Source organism: Lithobates pipiens, unplaced genomic scaffold (assembly GCF_037356315.1).
Source record: "Lithobates pipiens isolate NorthernLeopardFrog02 unplaced genomic scaffold, aLitPip1_a1.2 Scaffold_8, whole genome shotgun sequence".
NCBI lineage: Eukaryota > Metazoa > Chordata > Amphibia > Anura > Ranidae > Lithobates > Lithobates pipiens.
In genome coordinates, this window is record NW_027507903.1 from 583,922,090 (window position 1) to 583,942,689 (window position 20,600).

The 20,600-nt window shown below is 43.1% G+C and overlaps 1 protein-coding gene across 1 annotated transcript in view; it reads right to left on the minus strand.

The window, feature by feature from the left end:
* The window catches only part of CNN1 (calponin 1), an 81,492-nt gene that overhangs the window by 20,440 nt on the left and 40,452 nt on the right, over window positions 1–20,600 (minus strand). The window contains exons 2-5 of the mRNA XM_077470336.1: window positions 14,157–14,278; window positions 13,410–13,476; window positions 12,226–12,363; window positions 5,109–5,219 (exon numbers count right to left, since the gene is read on the minus strand). Of these exons, the coding sequence (XP_077326462.1) occupies window positions 5,109–5,219; window positions 12,226–12,363; window positions 13,410–13,476; window positions 14,157–14,278 (438 nt within the window). The remainder of the gene's footprint in view (window positions 1–5,108; window positions 5,220–12,225; window positions 12,364–13,409; window positions 13,477–14,156; window positions 14,279–20,600) is intronic.

The following is a 20,600-nucleotide window of genomic DNA, read 5'->3' on the forward strand; positions in this document are numbered from 1 at the left end:
GCCCCCCCGTTCACAGGTACTGGGCACAGATTGTACAATTTCTGCATGATCATATGGGTTCTCCTCTCACGCTCTGCCCACGCCAGTGTGTACTTGGACTCCTCCCCCTTCAGGAGGAAAGCAAATACTTACGTACCTTTTTACAGGAGACTCTTTTTGCTGCTAGGATGCAGATAGCGCAATTGTGGCTTAGGCCGGATCCTCCTACGTTCCAGCAGTGGAAGGTGGCTGTTAACCGCACTCTGCCCTTCAAAAAAATTATATACTCCAACAGAGGGTGCCCGCTAAAATTCAATAAAGTGTGGGATAGGTGGTTGGAGAGTGCAGACAGCTGCGAGGACTAGCCCTTTGGGATCATTCTGGTTGGTGTACTTGCTGCCTCTCCCCTGGGCATGCCTGGACGGTTTATTTGCAGTATCTCTATGTGTATTACTGATGGACATGGTAATGTGAATATTGTGCTCTTATTATGCTGTGTCAGATATGGAATGTATCCTTCTTTCTCTGTTGTTTGGTGCCTGTTGCACCGTTCTAGGTTTGACTACTCCTATGTAATCTTTTTTTGCATCTGCTCAATAAACCTTTTCTTGGTTAAAAAAAAAAGAAGCAACAGTTAGAACAGGACTGGGAACAACTGACTGGTTCAAAAATGAGAAAGGAGTGCAGCAAGGATGTATATGGTCACCCTACTTATATAACGTATATGCAGAGTACATCATGCGAAATGGCAGGATCAGCGAATCACAAGCCGGAATCAAAATCGCTGAGAGATATATCAACAACCTGAGATATGCAGACGATACCACACTAAGCCCTTGTACATGCGGCCGGAAATTCCGACGGAAAATGTCCGATCGGACCGTGTTGTCGGATAATCCGGCCGTGTGTGGGCTCTATCTGACTTTTTCCATCGGAATGTCCGACCAACAAAGTTTGAGAGCTGGATATAAAATTTTCAGACAACATGATCCGATTGGACTTTGTCCGATCGTTTTTGGAGAATTCCGATCGGACAAAGTGCCACGCATGCTCAGATCAAATTACGAGATCAAAGCTATTGGCTACTAGCCAGAACGTAGTCCCGCCGTAACAAACAAACGTCATCACGTTTTGAACGATCGGATTTTCCGACAACTTTGTCCAACTGTGTGTATGCAACACCAGTTTCGGACAAAGCCCGTCGTAAAAAATCAGACGGATTTTGTTGTCGGAATGTCCGACAGTGTGTACAAGGGCTAATGGCAAAAAGTGAAGAAGAACTAAAGAGTATCTTAATGAAGGTAAAAGATGAGAGTGCAAAAGCTTGCCTGAATTTGAACATTAATGCCGCGTACACACGACCGGACTTTCCGGCAGAAAAGGTCCAACAGAATCATTCCGTCGGATATTACGATCATGTGTGGGCTTCATCTGACTTTTTTCTTCAAAAATTCAGACGGATCTAGAAATAGAACATGTTTCAAATCTGTCCGACTGAATCAATTTCTATCGGGAAAACCATTCGTCTGTATGCTGGTCCGACGGACCAAATACGATGCAAGGGCAGCTATTGGCTACTGGCTCTTGAACTTCCTTTTCTAGTCCCGTCGTACGCCATCACATTCAAAATGAACGGACTTTGGTCCATTCATGTGTGGGCAAGTCCGTTCAGTCGGGATGACCGTCTGACCTTTTCTGCCGAAAAGTCCGGTCGTGTGTACGCGGCATTAGAGAAACTAATATCATGGCAACCAGTCCCATCATTCCTTGGCAAATAAAAGGAGAAAAAATGGAAACAGTGACAGATTTTATCTTCCTAGGCTCCAAGATCACGTCAAACAGAGACTGTAGCCATGAAATTAAGAGACACTTGCTTCTTGGGAGGAAAGCAATTGCAAACCTAGACAACATTAAAAAATCAGAAAAAAAGCTATGGTATTCCCAGTAGTAATCTATGGCTGAGAAAGTTGGACCATAAGGAAGGCTGAACACTGAAGAATTGATGCTTTTTGAACTATGGTGTTGGAGAAGACTCTTGAAAGTCACCTGGATGTCAAAAAGATCAAACCAGTCAATCTTGAAGGAAATCAACCCTGAATATTCACTGGAAGGACAGATCCTGAAGCTGAAACTCGCATACTTTGGCCACCTAATGTGAAGAGAGGATTCATTGGAAAAGACCCTGAAGCTGGGAAACATGGAAGGAAAAAGGAGAAGAGGACAGAAAACAAGATGGATAAATAGCATAATCGAAACAATGAACATGAAGTTAAGCAAGCTCCAGGAGGCAGGGGAGGACGGAAAAGCCTGGCACGCTATGGTCCATGAGGTCACGAAGAGTCGGACACAACTAAATGACTGAACAACAACAACAATGCACGGACTCATCCTGCTCTGAACATGCTCAGTTTCTCTCCATTCTCTGCACTGTACCGAAAATCAGAACCACTAGAGGCCGATCTGCTGACCACTTTAGAGATTTACTGTTGCTGTAGGTAGGGGGAAGAAAGCAACAGGAATGATACAGAAAGAGAGAAAAGAAAAGCAGTAGAGGGGTGACAGGGCAAATTCTGCTGCTAGGGAGATTATCTTTCTGTAGAGGAATATAATCCACAACTCCATACATGCTCTTAAATATCTTCGAATTTCAGCTACGACGGCCTTGCTCACAAGTGTTTTTTTTTTTTTTTAATTTTTTAATTTTTTATTTATATCAGGAAATGGGTCCACACAGACCAACAGATTACAAACTTTCCACATAGTTTACAGATAGCGAAACAATATCTGAAGTACAACATCAAAAATCCGTGGGCATTATCGCCAAGAAGATAAACAGCAGTATGTGGATTCGAGATTCCACTTCGTCCTGTGGTCCCACTTCCCAGTTTGCTCACAAGTGTTTATCTGTTTCATAGTTCATAGTTTCATAGTTTGTAAGGTTGAATAAAGACACCAGTCCATCCAGTTCAACCTGAGTGAGTGTCTACTATACACCTTATCCCTGTGCATTGCACACTCACATTGGTCCCTACCCTCAAGGTGCCCACAATCCAAGGTCCCCATTTATATACTAGGGCCAATTTTGGACAGAAGCCAATTAACCTACCCGCATGTCTTTGGATTGTGGGAGGAAACCGGAGTACCTGGAGGAAACCCACGCAGGCACAGGGAGAACATGCAAACTCCAGGCAGGTAGTGTCGTGGTTAGGATTTGAACCAGTGACCCTTCTTACTGCTAGGTGAGAGTGCTAACCACTACACCACTGTGCCGCCCAAGTGTTTATCTGTCTTCCTAAGATTCTCTCTCCTTACTCCCTAGTGTGCAGATCTGCGAACTTCAGCACTGTAAAGCTTCTGTCAGCCTTTCTCTCTAACTGAGCCAACTCATACAATCAAGGCTGGAAATGTACATATTTAAGAATGTGACATATAGTTTTTGAGACCAAGAAGATGGGGAGAAGTTCAAATAAGAAAGTGACTACACTGAGCTTCAATAAAATGGTGGCCTCCAGCAAGAAGAAACAGGAACAATGCTGGAGGCAATTTACAGCACAGACTCATCTTGGTAGCATAATTATTAATGTGGAATGCATGTTCTTTTGTTAAAGAATATTAAAGTATAACTAAAGGCAAAACTTTTTTGTTTTGTTTTGGATAGAGTGAGCAGGAATTAGAACCCCTGTCAATTTTTATTGCTGTCTGTGTCCCTGTAAAGGAGATTCACCCTCTCCATTTGTCCTGTTTACCATTATCATTGAAACATAAATGTAAAGAAAATCCTACATTTTGGGCTGTCCCCAGAAAGGTAATAGTGGGCAAATCTTCAATTGGGGACACTAGTTCTGGTGCCCTGGCAGTCCTCAAGAGATTTCCTTAATTTGTAGGGATTTCCTTCTACTTCCTGTTTGGCTATGGGATAGGAAAAGAGCCATCTTTAATTTTGATTTGGCACTGGGCAAACATTTTCTTGGCCCCCCCACCTCCATTCTGAGACATACAAAAAAAATATCAGACTGAAAATCAGTTTACTGCAGCAGATCACGCAGCGATTGCAATTGTTTGCCAGAGGTTACAGCCTATCCTTACCGCTCACTGGCTGGTTGCTAGAGGTTACAACACATTATTTCTGCTTGCCAATTGGTTGCTAGAGGTTACTGCACATTATTAGCGCTCACTAATTGGTTGCTATAGGTTAATTCACATCATTACCACTCACTGAGCAGTGGGGCAATCCCAAATAATTGAGCAAGTAAAGCGGCACATTAAATACACATATTACAGGAGAGGGTCAGAGAGTGCAGACATACTGCAGGAGATTACCAGAGACTGCAGACATACTGCACGAGATTACAAGACTGTGGACATACTGCATGAGATTACCAGACTGTGGACATACTGCATGAGATTACCCGGTGACAGCTTTGCAGAGTGCACAGAGGACACATGAGGCTGTATTCGCGCACTAGCTAGCAGAGAGGGGGCAGGGCTGGGAGCTCTACTGATGCTCTGACCCCACCCCATGTAGCCTGTATGCTTGGAACAGAGCGGCTGTAGTTAGAGCAGTGATCGAATGGGCATGTCAGTGGAGCTCCCGGCCCCCCCAGTATAGAGGGGGTGGGGCCGGGATGTCCACTGACGTGTCCACTCCGATCACTGCTCTAACTAACATGGGGCGGGGTCAGCGCGTCAGTGGAGCTCCCGGCCCCGCCCCCTCTCTGCTGGCTAGAACGGGAATACGTCTCTCGTGTCCTCTGTGTACTCTGCAAAGCCATCACCGGGGCCCCAATTCACGGGTAGCGTGGGCCCCCCTACAAAGATTGGGCCCAGGGCAGGTGCCCCATTTGTCCTGATTGTGCTGGATAGGAAGTGTCAGGAAATCACCAAAATTGGACACAGATAGCGAATATAAATCTGACACGGGTTATAGCCCTCTCTTGCTCTATCCAAAATGAAATCAAAATAAACATTTTGCCTATAGTTCTACTTTAATTGTTATTAATTTGTTATGGGTAGAGTTGCATTTTAACCTACCAGGATGTCTTTGGAGTTGTCCAAGACCATTAAAAGATGTTAATTTTCTTTGAAATCCTTTAAAAAAAAACAGCCAGTTCATTTCAGTCAGCACTCACCTGCAGTCCAATGATATTTCTTCCTTCCTTGAGTTTTTGAGGGTTGAATTTTCGCTCTTGTCGGTCGGCGTACTTCACCCCGAAGTCAACTTTGGATCCTCTTGACTTAGCCTGGAAAACAGGTATTACACGGCCATCAGGGTCTTGGTTTGGACAACAATCACTTATTGCAGTCAAGTTTTGTGCCTCTGATATACATATACATGTCTCCATTAACTGCCAACCTGCAGCAGTTGGAAAATGTGCATTAGTATAGAATGGGCTTGGTCAGGTGATCCCTGAAAGGCTGCTGCTTGAAATAAATGATGCGATCTCTTGCCAGTTGCCCGTTTATGTAAACCCAAATCTAATTTTCACTATGTTTGGCAACATACCTCACTGTGTACAGTTTTTTTGTGAATGTTTTTTTTTTTGTGTGTGTGTTTTTTGTGAGTCTGCAAAGGTTTCTTACCTGGAGATGCTGCCAGTAACAGCACTTCCTGCTGAAGGTTACCAACAGCTTTGTTAGCCTGCCATGCGTGCGCCCATATCGATCAGCAGCCCTAACAATGGAAACGCCTGTATATCCTGAAAATGCTAACTGCTTGGCTGCCATGATTTTAGTAATTTTCCAGCAGCAAACCTGCATAGCAGAACTTCTGACTTCACTTGCGATATTCTTTTCTCAGGTTATTGACTTAGAAAAGGTTGAAACCAGAGACATTTTTATGGCAGATCAACCATGGGAGTTTCCAAGGTTATCCTAATACAGACTTCATTTAAAGTGTATCCAAACCCAAGAACAAAAATACAATATAGCCCAGCCAGTAACACACCTTCTTCCCTAGGGTCTCTTACAGTACTGGATCTATGGAGGAGCAGTGTTGTCACCCTGAGACACTAATTCTGGGGGCAACCAGAGATTCCTTCATATTGGAGGGATTTCCTCTCACTTCATGTTTTGACTATGGGACAGGAAGTGGAGGGAAATCACCTCAATGGAACATAGATGGAAAAACCTGACAGGGGTTATAACCCTCCCTTATTCTATCCAAAATGAAAAAAAAAAAAAAGTTTATCCTTTACTTCTGCTTTAAAATAGTCATTGCAATAAGCTACCACTAGGTAGAGTATGAAGCCAACTTAACCACTTCCGTAATGCCAAACGCCGATATACATCCTTACTTTGAGGACGGTTATTGTAGTTATGACAGCAGCTAGCTGCCATAACCTCGGTATCCTCGTGTTCGGCTGGCGGTCCGCTACAAGATAAAAGTGGTCCCTTCGGCGGATTTACCGTGAGATCACTTTTATCGATGTAGGGAGAGGGCCCACCCACCTCCTGCCTTTACCCGAGCCGTCTGCCCTTACCAAAGCCGATATACGTCCTTACTTTGAGGACGGATATCGTAGTTATGGCAGCAGCTAGCTGTCATAACCCCAGTATCCTCGTGTTCGGCTGGCAGTCCGCTACAAGATAAAAGTGGTCTCGGCGGTGGATTTGCTGTGGGATCACTTTTATCGGCGTCGGGAGAGGGCCCCCCCCCCCACCTCCGGTCCTTTCTGTGACTGGGCATGGAGACGAGCGAGGGGAAGATGGTCCCCACCCTTCTCTATGACATTGCAGGATGGGCACGACCTCAAAACTTCACTTCCGCCCATAGCTCTTAAAAGGGCATTTTTTTTTATCATTTTTTTAAATTACACATTTATTTGTTTATTTATTTATTTTTATTGCATTTTAGTGTAAATATGAGGTCTGAGGTCTTTTTGACCCCAGATCTCATATTTAAGAGGTCCTGTCATGCTGTTTTTTCTATTACTTTTCTATTATTAAGGGATGTTTACATTCCTTGTAATAGGAATAAAAGTGGCACGATTTATTTCTTTATTTATTTTTAAAAACTGTGTAAAAATCAAAAATACAAGGTAAAATAAATAAGAAACATTTTTTTTTTTAAACACGTCCCGCCGAGCTCGTGTGCAGAAGCGAGCGCATACGTAAGTAGCGTCCGCATATGAAAACGTGTTCAAACCACACATGTGCATTATCGCCGCGATTGGTAGAGCGAGAGCAATAATTCTAGCCCTAGACCTCCTCTGTAACTTAAAAGATTCAACTTGTAGAATTTTTTAAACGTCGCCTATGGAGATTTTTAAGGGTAAAAATTTGTCGCCATTCCACGAGCGGACGCAATTTTGAAGTGTGACATGTTGGGTATTGATTTACTTGGTGTAACATTATCTTTCACAATATAAAAAAAATTGGGCTAACTTTAATGTTGTCTTATTTTTTAATTAAAAAAAGTGTATTTTTTCCAAAAAAAAGTTCGCTTGTAAGACCTCTGCGCAAATACGGTGCGACGGAAAGTGTTGCAACGACCGCCATTTTATTTCTAGGGTGTTAGAAAAAAAATGTATAATGTTTGGGAGTTCTAAGTAATTTTCTAGCAAAAAAATAATGTTTTTAACATTCTAAAAAAGAGGCTTGGTTAAAATAGTCATTGTGATAAGCTACCACTAGGTGGAGTATGAAGCCAATTTACAATAGTCATTGTGATTAGCCACCACTAGGTGGAGTATGAAGCCAACTGATTGTTAAATTTGTGGTCTACTAAACTAAACTGAGCTGTTGGTGACAATGACACTATTTTTATCTGTACCTTCACTGAAAGTTCTGTACCACTGTTTTCAAAGCTTATGACTGGTACACACAATCGGATGACAAAAATCGCTTTTGAAGCGATCGTCCAAATAATATGATCATTAGTACACAGCTTTCGAGAGTCATTCATGGCAGTTCATGCAAAAATATGCGAAGGGACAAGCACGAAAAATTCTCGGATAATAGCAGAGCGAACGATTTTTGTGTAATCAGTACAGTATTTGTTTGAAAAAAAATTTAAAATTGGAAGGCCAAGACCACGCATGCTCGTAAATGAAAGAATATGTTACATTACAATACAGTCCGAAGTTGTATTCTGTCGTACGAGATTATCAATATCTTCATTTTCGATAACCGACAATCATTTGTCCGATATTCTCATCGTGTGTATGAGGCTACATTTTTATGTTTTTTGCCATTTTGGATAGTGTAAGGGAGGGTTACAATCTGTCAGGTTTTTTTTTTTCCATCTGCGTCCCATTGGGGAGATTTCCCTTTACTACTTGAGAAGAAATCCCTCCAAAGCAAGGGGTATCCCTGGTTGCCACCAGAACTAATGTCCCCATTGAAAGATTTCTCCTCTATTCCTGTTCTGGTGACAACCCAAAATTTGGGATTTTCTTTTACTTAATAATAACAATCAACACAAAAAATAGAGGGGGCACAGACAGAAATAGCCCAACTAGTGTTCTAATCCCTCTCCACTCTATCCTCTAGTTATACTCTAAGTCGGTGGTCTCCAAACTATGGAGGTATGCGGTCCTCTGCTTGCCTTTATCCGGCACTTTAGGCCTATTCTTTCAATCAACATCAACAGTGAGGCACCATTCCTTGCACTGATACCAATGTTGGGCCTTTCATTCCTCCTACTGACACAGATGATGGGGCACTATTCCTCCCACTGACATCAAGGATGAGGCACTATTCCTCCCACTGACATCAAGGATGAGGCACTATTCCTCCCACTGACATCAAGGATGAGGCACTATTCCTCCCACTGACATCAAGGATGAGGCACTATTCCTCCCACTGACACCAATGATGGGGCACTGATCATTCCACCGATCACAATGATGGGGCACTATTCATTCCACTGGCACCAATAATGGGGCATTATTCCCACCATTGACATGATGGAATACTATTCCTACCACTGATACCATTAATGGAGCACACTTCATTTCACTGATCCCAATAATGGGGCACTATTAATTTCACTGATACCAATGATGGAGTACTATACCTTCCACTGATGCCAATTATGGGGCACTATTCCTCCCACTGGTACTAATGATGGGGCTCTATTTATTCCACTGATCAGAATGACAGGGCACTATTCATTCCACTGATTCCAATGACGGGGCCCTATTCCTTCCACTGGCACCAATGATGGGGCACTATTCATTCCACTGGAACCAATGATGGGGCACCATTCCTTCCACTGATACCAATGATGGGGCATTATTCATTCACTCGGATATTAATGATGGAGCACTATTCCTTCCACTGATACCAATGATAGGGCACTATCAATTTTACTGATACCAATGATGGGGTACTATTCCTCCGACTGGAACCAATGATTGGGCACTATTTATTCCACTGGCACCAATGATGGGGCACTATTCATTCCACTGACACCAATGATGTCCAGCTATAGTCCAACTGAACCTTCTGTATTTTTTAACTGTGGCATAGTCAGGCTGTATATACAGTGATAAATAGGCTTCTTTATTCATCTTTTTTTAACCCTTTAGTGCTGCAGCAAGGGTAACATACACCCTGTGCTGGCAGCACATTAGAGAGTTCAGCAGTCCAACATGCCCCCTTTACACTGACCAATCAAAAGCTCTGCTCAGGGAGTGTGAGAGTTTTTGATTGGAGCTGTGTGCAGGGAGCGAGTTGGAACACTGGAGAGCCAAACCTTTGTTTTGTGTGTGCGAACAGCAGCCTGACTGTCCTACGTGCTGCCAGAATGGGGTGTATATTAACCCATACTGCAGCACTAAACAGGTAAAAAGATTTATAGAACAGTGTCAAGCAGAACTGCACCACCTCTGGCTCTGGCCCTCTGCTGCCCACTCACCACTCTCACTTCTAAACACAGAAGCCTACCTTACCTCTCTCGGGGGCTCCCACAGATCTCTGTGAACAAGGGAGATGCAGAAGCCCCGGTTGCAGTGCGATCATGGGCAGGAGCTGGGGTGTCACATGGTAGGTAGCAACCCCTATGATCCCCATCTGTTGCCGTGTGGTCGGATGCTGACACCCCCACTGGATGAGAGGCAGAGCTACCTACAGTGTGTAGGGAGGTACAAGAGCCAAGCGGGTGGTTCACCCTTACACAGCAACAAAGGTGATACACTTGGAAGATGATGGAGATTTTAAGGGGAGGGAGATAAGGGCAGTAGTGGGAGATTATGTGCAGAGGTCAGAGCTGAGAGGGGTGGAAGTGAGATGTGGATAGGGGGATGCGAGGTAAAGAAGTATAGACAAGAGCTGAACTCTGCATTCTATGCATAGTGAACCCTCAATTCTGCATTCTATATTTAGCTCACTTCTTAACTCTGCACCATGTACAAAGCACACCCCTGAACTCTGTATGTAACATGCTCCTCAACTCTCCACTCTGTATGTAGCACACCCCTGAACTCTGCGTTCTCTGCATAGCACACCCCTGAACTCTGGACTCTGTGCGTAGCACACCCATGAGCACTGCACTCTTTATGTAGTGAACCCCTGAAATTTTCACTTTGTATGTAGAGCACCCCTGAACTCTGCATGTAGCACACCCCTGATCTCTGCTTACTTTATGTAGCACACCTCTAAACTCTGGATTCTATGTGCAGTTCACCCCTGAACTTTGCATGCTGTGTGTAGTGCACCCACTGAAATATGCACTCTGCACGTAGTGCTTCCCTGAACTTTGCATTCTGCGTGTAGCACACCCCTGAACTCTGCATTCTTTACATAGCACACCCTTAAACTCTGTAGTCTGAGTGTAGCACACCCCGGAACTCTGAAGTCTGTGTGTAGCGCACCCCTGAAATCTGCAGTCTGTGTGTAGCACACCCCTGAACTCTGCACTCTGTACATAGTGTACCCCTGAACGCTGGAGTCCCTTGAACTCTGCAGTCTGTGCGTAGCATGCCCCTGAACTCTGCATTGTATGTATAGCACACCCCTGAACTCTGTGCAAAGTGCACCTATGAACTTTGCATTCTGTCAATAGCATACTCCTAAACTATGCACTCCTGAAATTTGCACTTGTAGCGCACTTCTGAACCCTGCACTTTGTACATAGCACACTCCACTCTGCAGTCTGTGCATTTCTGAACCCTGCACACTGTACGTAGCGCACTCTTGAACCCTGCACTCTATACGTAACGCACTCCTAGTATTTAATCCTCACTAAATTTGGGGTTGTCAAACCTCATAGTCATCATAAACAACATATCACCATATTTGCAGCCATAACTGCATTGCAGTAATTACAGTCTCAGGAAGAGGCCTGGCAGCATCAAAGCCCATCAGAGACACTGCTGCACACATGCCAATAAATGCCTCACTAAGCACACTTGTGTGTGAAGCTGTAGGTTTTTCTACCCCCTAAGACAACTTTTCTTAACCTTTCTACATCCGAGTAGCCTTTAAAATATTTTCAGGGAACCCTGGATAAAATTAATTTATCAGTGGGAAGAATGGTATAATCAGATGGGAGGTCAATTAGCCACAGTTCAAGGAACCCCTAGCAATCTTTGGAGGAACCCTGGTTGAGGCTGGCTGCCCTAAAGGCTTGATACCCAAAAGTAATGAGCAGGAGTTAGAAACTTGTGCCCTTTTTCTGTATGGATTAAGCCAAAGATGCTTTTTGCATGTTTTTTTCTTTTTAAGTTAACCTGTACTGAGAAACAGAGACTTCACCATTGTTCTGATTTTATTTGCTTGTTTCAGGTTTAGGGACAGCCAGACAACTAGCATTTTCAGAGGGAGACGTCAGCAGTGGAAGCTTACATATTTCCCCCATTACAGCTCTCCTTTAATAGGTGTGGGCGTTATGTCATACAACACACTCCTGGTGAAGCATGTGGTAAAAGCTTGGCTGATCCTAGATGTCCCAAGGCCATTACTCAGAAGACACTTCTAAATGTCGGGCTCTTGTCTCAGCCTGTTCCTCTAGCCTGCCTTAAATAAGCATCTATTTAGGTATTGTGCTTAATTAAAAAATACTGTAATGTGATCTCACTGCTTTCCTGGAGGTCTGGAAATGACTAAATAGGAGCAAGTGAAAAAATGCAGGAGGACCCAAGGTGTCAGGGTTCCTCCACATGCAATGCCAGGGAATCATGTTTAGGAGACCATGGTGGTTTAGCAGTTCTATCTTCTGACAGCATGGACATTTTTTTATTTTTATTTTTTCGCCAGAGAAGATGCGGTGGCATCTATTACGTTGAAGCACTTACAAGGACTTACCACGCTAGCTAATGTCAATAATGTGGATTGGACTTGAGTGAGGTTCGTATTCTCGAACAGGTCATTTGCTTCAAATATATCGTGTTGTTTCACGCCATAATCTGTGATTGCCTTAATAAAGTTTCCAATGTTTTCCAGCTGCAAATAAAGCAAAGTTAGAATGATGCCAATATATGTCCCATAATCATAGATTATATAGCTAAAGAAATGCATTACCGGTGGACTTTTTATATATGCTAAAAGGAAGTGGTGTCTGTAAGCCAAAGTCTTTCAACTGAAACTTACCTAAAAGAAGAATTCCTTTTACATAATTACATTGGCCCAGCTTAGACCAGGGAAACTATGCTTATACCATACTTGTGGGATCCCTCTAGAAGCTGGAGATCACTGTTGTAGACACCACTACTACAGGGATTTCCATCATCTTCTGGAACCTGTGCCAGTCACCTGCCCTGCTGCATTGTGTGCACAGGCGGTCAGCCACTTGGCACAGGCACCATTCAGAGATCGCTTCGCATTTCAGGGGTAGATATGACATCACACTCTCCACCTAGTCCAATTATGGAGGAGATGAACATGGTAGAGAACAAGTAAGGGTGTACCAGTGTTTGTATTGTGCCAAACAGGGGTCTTTCTTTACAGAAAATGAGAAACAAAGAGTTATGGCAAAAAAAAGACCCAGTGGTCCATGCTTTTACCAAGATTTCCCAAACTCTTTAGCGGGGGGGCCTCTATTGCCACATATATGCATGCAGCCAGTAGCGTTGCTTTGTGCTGGGAGCATGCTCAGTTGCAGGCTACCAGCACTGTGACTACGCTGTCACTGACAGCTCCTGGTCAGTGTTTGCGATCCAAAGCTAGTAGGACAGGCTCCCAATCATGTGAGCACTGTGACAGCCAAAAACAGTGATCACATGATCAAGGTCAGGAAACACCTCCAGCATTAAGATCTCCTTACAATCCCTCACTGTTTTTGTCTATCATTGCTAGAGTCTGTTCCAAGCCTCCACTACTCTTTCGGTAAAATAGTAATTTGTTACGCTTGAGCTAATCTCCTGCTAGTTTGGGGTCATGTCTCTGTCTTCTTGAACTCAGCTTCATATTGAAAATACTGCCCTTCTGAACTTCATTCATACTATTAATATATGTAAAGGTTTCAGTCATGTACCCCCTGAGCTTATTACCTGATGCCAGTTCTGTGTAGACTCATTGATCTTCTTGACGGAGCCAGGCTGCAGCTTGTTAATTAATCTGTGGATAGAAGAGGGCTATTCTGGTTATACCGAACAAGTATTGTCAATAATCTATCCCATCCCCAACACTACCACCAAAGACCAAGGACTACTGTCCTCCTCAGCCACCACAAGCTGATCTCAAAGCAAGACAAAAGAACTAGAGAAGGGCTGCTCTTGTATTATTATCTAAAATCAAAAGCTATATGGCACGTTAGAGTAAAAATGTAGCAATGCCCATTTGACTTAATACCACCCTCTTCTGTCCACTCTGATAAGCGGTGATACCTGTGATGGCAAGTGTACAGATTTGAGGTGGCCTGACCAAGCAAAATTTTGACTAGCTTGATTGGCTTTTATTATGACCCAACCAAACTGTTGACCTGTTCAATGAATGGAAGAAGATGGCATTAATTCAGCTGGGCAATGCCACAATGGTTGTCTTGAATTTAGGTAAGCCTTACAGTAGACTAACTTTGTTAAACTAAATAAATTCCACAAAAGATGGACTTTGGCACCAGTCTAAAGTGGGCCTCTCTTGTGTCCCCGTCCAACCCTGTTAATCTAGATAAAGTCCATAGGAGATGGGCTTTGGTGCTAGCCTACAAGTGGCACATTAATGCTTAGGACCCCTAAAATGTATTGCCCTTCTCCTCAGGTCTTGGTAAACCTGAAGTTTGCTGTTTCGTAGATACTCACTCGCACAGTATGACTCCATCCTTCAGGGACTCCATGAATTTATTCCCAATATTCCTGCCGGTGGTCCTCTCTATCCATTCTTTCAGATCGGCCTCCCTCTGTGGGTCATATTTTGATGCCAACTGAAAGAAGACAAAAGAGCCTGTCAGTGTGATTCTGTAAACTTGTCCATTTATATAACATTATCCAGTTGTGAGTTCTCCAAGGGCGATGTTCTTTACAGCTGTCATACCAATCCTATTTAGGGGCATTATGGGGACAAATTACCCCATATCCTTTATAGGTGCTAGATCAGTGGTGATCAAATTATTAGATATACTGGGCCTAAATTGATCTCCCCAAAGGGATGCATTTTATCCAATCATTGGATATCAATCACAGCATATTCATTTTTCATGTTCTACATAATTGAGGGTGCGACAAAGCTGTATTCTTTGCTTACCTACCTTGTATCAAAAGATGCTCTTGTTTTCTATCCAAAACAGGGCCTAGATTTAGACCTTGGGGACTCGGAGCACTTCAGGTTGTGGTGACCCCTCATACACAGAAATGAAAGCCTAACTTCAGGGATTGGAGAAAACACCTGCCCAATGATCAGCCCTCTTCCTCAGGGTTCCAGGGGTACCTATTAAGTCTAGGGCTACATGCATAAAATGTAATACTTACCTTGTTCCTCACTCCAGCAGGGGCGCCAATGATGCAGCAATGCCTTAAAGGCACTCCTGGCAACACTCACCCAGAACCAGGAGCACAGGAGGGAGAAGAGAACAGCTGGAGTGAGGGGTAAGGTAAGCAATACTGTCCCTTCATCTCTCACTAGACTTAATAAGCATTTAACCCTTGCAGTTTGTCTAATTCCTGGAGTTGAGCTTTAAAATACGCATCAAAATTACTAAATTTACACATCAAAGTCAATTTATTGCATATCACTGGAACTTTCAAGTTATACATATAATGAAAGGTTACCTGAGCTATATACTATATCTGAAGTAAATATATGTATATATGTAAAAACATGCCAGAACAATGCCAAAAAGGTTTTTAGGTAAGACAAGTTACAAAGAACACGGCTATGCTGCTTTGTACTGAAGTTTGCATAGATAACAATGGCTGACTCCGAAATCTACACACCAGAATGCCACTCTTTTTAACAACCTCCACACAAAATGTTCTCGCTATATTATCAATGGCCAAAGAGTTGGTTTACTTCCTAAATTATAGTCACACATTTTAAAAATGTGTGACACAATGTCATTATGATGCGACAATGTGGTTCATTTGAGCCGTGTTAAAAATGATACAATATACCAGAGTAAAAGCTTTCATGGATGACTTCTGGAAAAATATTGTTCCCCAGGATACACTAACCATTTCCGGACCGCCTGCCGTTGTTATACGTCGGTGACACTAAATACAGTTGTTATGGCATAAGATAGCTGCCATAAACCCGGTATTTTAAAAATAATGGCGGGTGGTTTTCAGATAAAAGTGGTCTCTGCAGCAGATTCGCCGTCAAGGTCACTTTTATCGGGGGCAGGAGAGGGCCCCCTCTAGCCATCCCCCCCCCCCTCCTGCCGCGTCAGGTTTTTTTTTCCTGTGAGGCATGAAATCAAGTAAGCCCCCACTCGGCTCGATAGCATTGGATGATGCCCAGTGGTCTTAAAGGGGAAAAAATAATAATTGAAAGAAAAAAAATACCTTTTTTGCTTTTTTTGTTTATTGCATTTAAGTGTAAATGTGAGATCTGAGGGCTTTTGAACTCCAGATCTCATTAAAGAGGTCCTGCCATGCTTTTTTTTCTATTACAAGGGATGTTTACATTCCTTATAAAGGGAATAAAAGTGACCCAATTTTTTTTTAAAAGTGAACAGTGTAAAAATAAAAAATAAAAAGTAAAATAAAGAAAACAAATCAAATAATTTAAAGTGCCCCATCCCGCCGTGCTCGTGCACAGAAGCGAACGCATATGTAAGTCGTCCTCACATACGTAAATGGTGTTCAAACCACACATGTGAGGTATCACCGTGATATTAAAGCGAGAGCAATAATGCTAGCAAAAGACCTCCTCTGTAACTCACAACTGGTAACCTGTAGAAATGTGTCGCTATTCCACGCGCGGGTGGAATTTTGAAGCATGACATGTTGGGTATCCATTTACTCGGCGTAACATTATCTTAGACAATATAAAAAAATTGGGCTAACTTTACCATTTTCTTATTCTTTAATTCAAAAAATTTAATTTTTTCCCCAAAAATTGCATTTGTAAGACTGCTACCCACAGACGGTGTGACATAAAGTATTGGGGGTTCTAAGTCATTTTCTAGCAAAGTGCTGTATAACCAGCATGCACCACCCGTTCTCACGCATGCGCAGTAAGGACATCTAGAGGCGCAGGAAACTTCTCTGGTTGCCATCACAACGGGTGGCAGAAGTGCCCGCCCCATTATAATGGCAACCATGATAAGCCTTAAATCCACCTAAAACCGCATAACTTCCTGTCGGGTGATAACGATTTTTGCTCACAGTCCTGCCCACTGACTCCTGGGAAATGATAACTCCCATTTCCCAGGAGCACAGGGAAGGGAGGAAGTGATGCAGAGCACCGCAGAGCCGGAAGTGGCAGATTAGGAGCCACCACCTAGCAACAGGGCACTTCGGGTAAGTAAAAAAAAATTTTTCTCTCCAAATGTTTTTTAATATTAATAATGAATTAGGAAAATGTAAAAAAAAAAATTCAGGATGGAACTCCGCTTTAAGTGGTTTTAATGAAACTTCGTATTTTTTTTAGATTGTAAGCTCTAATGAGCAGGGCCCTCTGATTCCTCTTGTACCAAATTGTAATGTAACTGTAATGTCTGCCTTTATTTTGTTAAGCGCTGCGCAAACTGTTGACGCTATATAAAACCTGTATAATAATAATAATATTATTTTGGTTATTTAATAAATTTAAGCTATTTATTTGCATTTATTGATTGATTATTTATTATTTTAATTATTATATTTTTGTATAGAGGGGGCCATTTACCTTATTATAGATCTTATAAAATAGTATCCTTCTCATAGGTAAGAATGATTCCCCTTTGTTTGCATAATGGGTTTTTCCATAATATAATTCCAGGCTCAGTGCTGCCACACAGTGGTCATTTAGCTAACTGCAGACACATCATGTTCTCCCAGTCTGTCAGACAGCCCAGACACCTGCAGATATACACAGTGCTCAGGACTCAGTGTGAGAGTTTTGTAAAGTAACACTCATGTCAAGTGCTGTGAAAATAAACATAATGTCTGTTTTTTTAATAGCAAGTACATGAACTTTCACAGTTCACAATTTTTCCAAAAAAAATAAAAAATCTGAGCTGTCACACTATTTCAATAACATAAAAATCACATTCAGACTGAAAAGCATCTCATTGGCCGAAGCGGGGGCGGATGGGGGGGGTAGGAGGCTCAGGATGGAAGTGTTTTTGAGCCCCTGTAATACACACTGATTGAGCCAGTCCTCGGCTCTATCAGGGCCTCCCATGTTTATATAGCTGCTTCATTCTCAAGAGACTTCCATTTTCTAAAGCCTACAATTATTTTCCTATGGAGCCTTAAATGGAGAGTGTAGTAAGTCTATAGCAATAACAGAGTTTGAGTTATTCTCAATGCTTATCTGAATCAAGTTATAGTTGTAACATTCATTTTATACCGTTGATGTATCATATTTCTTATACCTCCCAACTTTTTGAGATGGGAATGAGGGACACCTATCAACAAAAGTATGCAGGCATAAGACACACCCCTTGTCACGCCCCCTTAAAGGAGAATTGTACAAAAAAAGTGTTTTTTTTTTTACCACTACTATTCCTTTATATTGGCTTTTGGATTTTACAAATGCAATTTAGAAATCAGATGAAAGGTTTAGCGCTTAGAAACACTTTTTGATAGAAAAGAATTGTATTTTGTACACAGCTATAGATATCAGATCAAAATGAGGGACAAATGAGAAGGAATGAGGGACAGAGGGACTTTGCTCCAAATCAGGGACAGTTGGGAGCTATGGATTTCTTATACACACAGAGATGCAGATTCTGGTCACTGTGTGTGTATTTGGTCATCCTTCCTGCTTAACAACTGCCGAGATCAAATTCCACCAACTGCATTGTTTTTAGTTAGTCACACTAGACTGGTTGACTTGCATTGAGATGGGTGAATTCTAAGGCTAGGTTTAGATGAGTGGCTACATGGCCCTGCCTCTGAAAAGCATTCTGGGTCTGGATTGCTTTTCAGAGGTGCTTGACAGGCAGTGAAAGGGCAATAAGATGCCTCCTCATTGCCTGCTTCAACACCATAAGGGCCCCTTTTAGATTTGTGGTTGAGGGGGGTGGCGTTAACAACATGCAGTTGAGCCACATTTTTAGCACCCTCCCTGAGCTGCAATAGACAGGGGTGTACAGGAGGCAGTAGACAGGGGTGTACAGGGGGCAGTAGACAGGGGTATACAGGGGGCAGTAGACAGGGGTGTACAGGGGGTGCAACAAATATCCCCACCCCCCCCCCCCTTCTCGTTTCATTAATGGATAGAACCAATACCAAACACGACCCATTCTTGTGAATGGGGACGTACTACAAACGCTAAGGAGCTGCTTATAATACTATAATACCCGTTCACACTATGGCATTATGGCAACATGACCCTTTGAGTTTTACCGCAACCCCTGGCATTGACAAGGTGGCACTGATGAGAAGGCACTGATGAGGTGGCACAGATAGGTGGCACTGATGGGCACTGATAGGTGGCACTGATGGGCACTGATAGGTGGCAGTGATGGGGACTGATAGGCAGCACTGATAGGTGGCACTGATGAGCACTGATAGGCAGCAATGATAGGTGGCACTGATGGACACTGATAGGCTGCACTGATAGGTGACACTGATGAGGAGGCACTGATTGGCAGCACTGGTGGGCACAGATTAGCAGCACTGGTGGGCACTGTTGGGACTGCACTGATAATCAGTGTAGAGTTCCCCTTCTCCTTTCCTCACGCTGTCAGCATGAGGAAAGGAATGCCAATAACCGGCTTCTGTTTACATCCGTGATCAGCTGTAATTGGACACAGCTGATCATGTGGTAAAGAGCCGCTGATTGGCTCTTAACCTCAATCTGATACCGGACACTGATTACAGAGCGCGCCACCCGGTTCCCTCAGCAGACACCAGGTGAGTGCGATCGCAGCACGCTGTCATATGACGCCATCCCAGAACTAGGAGACCCTAATGTAGCTATAGCGCAGTCGGCAAGTGGTTAATAAACATGCGTTGCGGTGCAAGCCATGCCCTTTGATGCCTCTGAATGGGAAGGTGTGTTGAGATGCCATTTAGAATAAATTGCCCACAGTGCACACAAGGCCTTTAATGCACATTGCAGCAATTCTTAGTGCAAGGGGCCCTAACATGCGTTGATAATATTGTTTACATTAAAGTGCACCTGATACCGCGTACACATGACCGGACTTTCCGGCAGACTAGGTCCGATGGAATCATTCCATCGGGTAGTCTGATCGTGTGTGGGATAGTCCGATCGTTTTTCTTTAAAAAATTCAGACGGACCTAGAAATAGAACATGTTTCAAATCTGTCCAACGGACTCAATTCCTATTGGGAAAACCGTTCGTCTGTATGCTGGTCTGACCAACCAAATAGGACGCAAGGGAAGCTATTGGCTACTGGCTATTGAACTTCCTTTTCTAGTCCCGTTGTATGTCATCACGTTCAAAACTAACAGATTTTCAAACGGACTTTAGTCCGTTCGTGTGTGGGCAAGTCTGTTCCTTTGGATGTCCATTGTAACTCCGTCAAAAGTCCGTCGGGAAGACCCCCCCCCGAGATCACTTAGACTATACAACGTAACTTTGGAGTAAGTCATAAAAGGAGAAAAAAAAAGACAACTATGCACACAACCATGAGCCATTTAGGGGCAAGCAGCCTAGTCCAGGAAGTAGATGATAGCGACCATGGATGATGCCTGAACAAAGATGGTGCTGGCTTTCTGGAGAGAAAAGAAAATGAAGGCATTGTTGGGGTAACACTGTGGCCTCAACATAAAAGAAAAACTAATACTCCTGTGCTTGAGACGTTGCTGTGCGGCTGGTTGAAAACATATGTTTCCACTGGTTCAGCAACCACGTTGGCTGTGCTACCACTCCCAACAGGTCAGGGAAACACCAATAGAACTGTAAAAAGAAAAGGAGCAGAGGGCGCACCAGCCTAGCACATTACCCTTGCAACAATTTATTATGAAAATATGTATAACATATACTCACAAACAAATACATTAGTCACACAAAATATATATATAGTGCACCAGATGCTCAACCCGGCATGATCTGCTTTCAAGTACCAATTGGGGAATGAAGGGTCCAAAAAAAACGAATGCATTTCGAGGGATTTCCCCTCTTCCTCA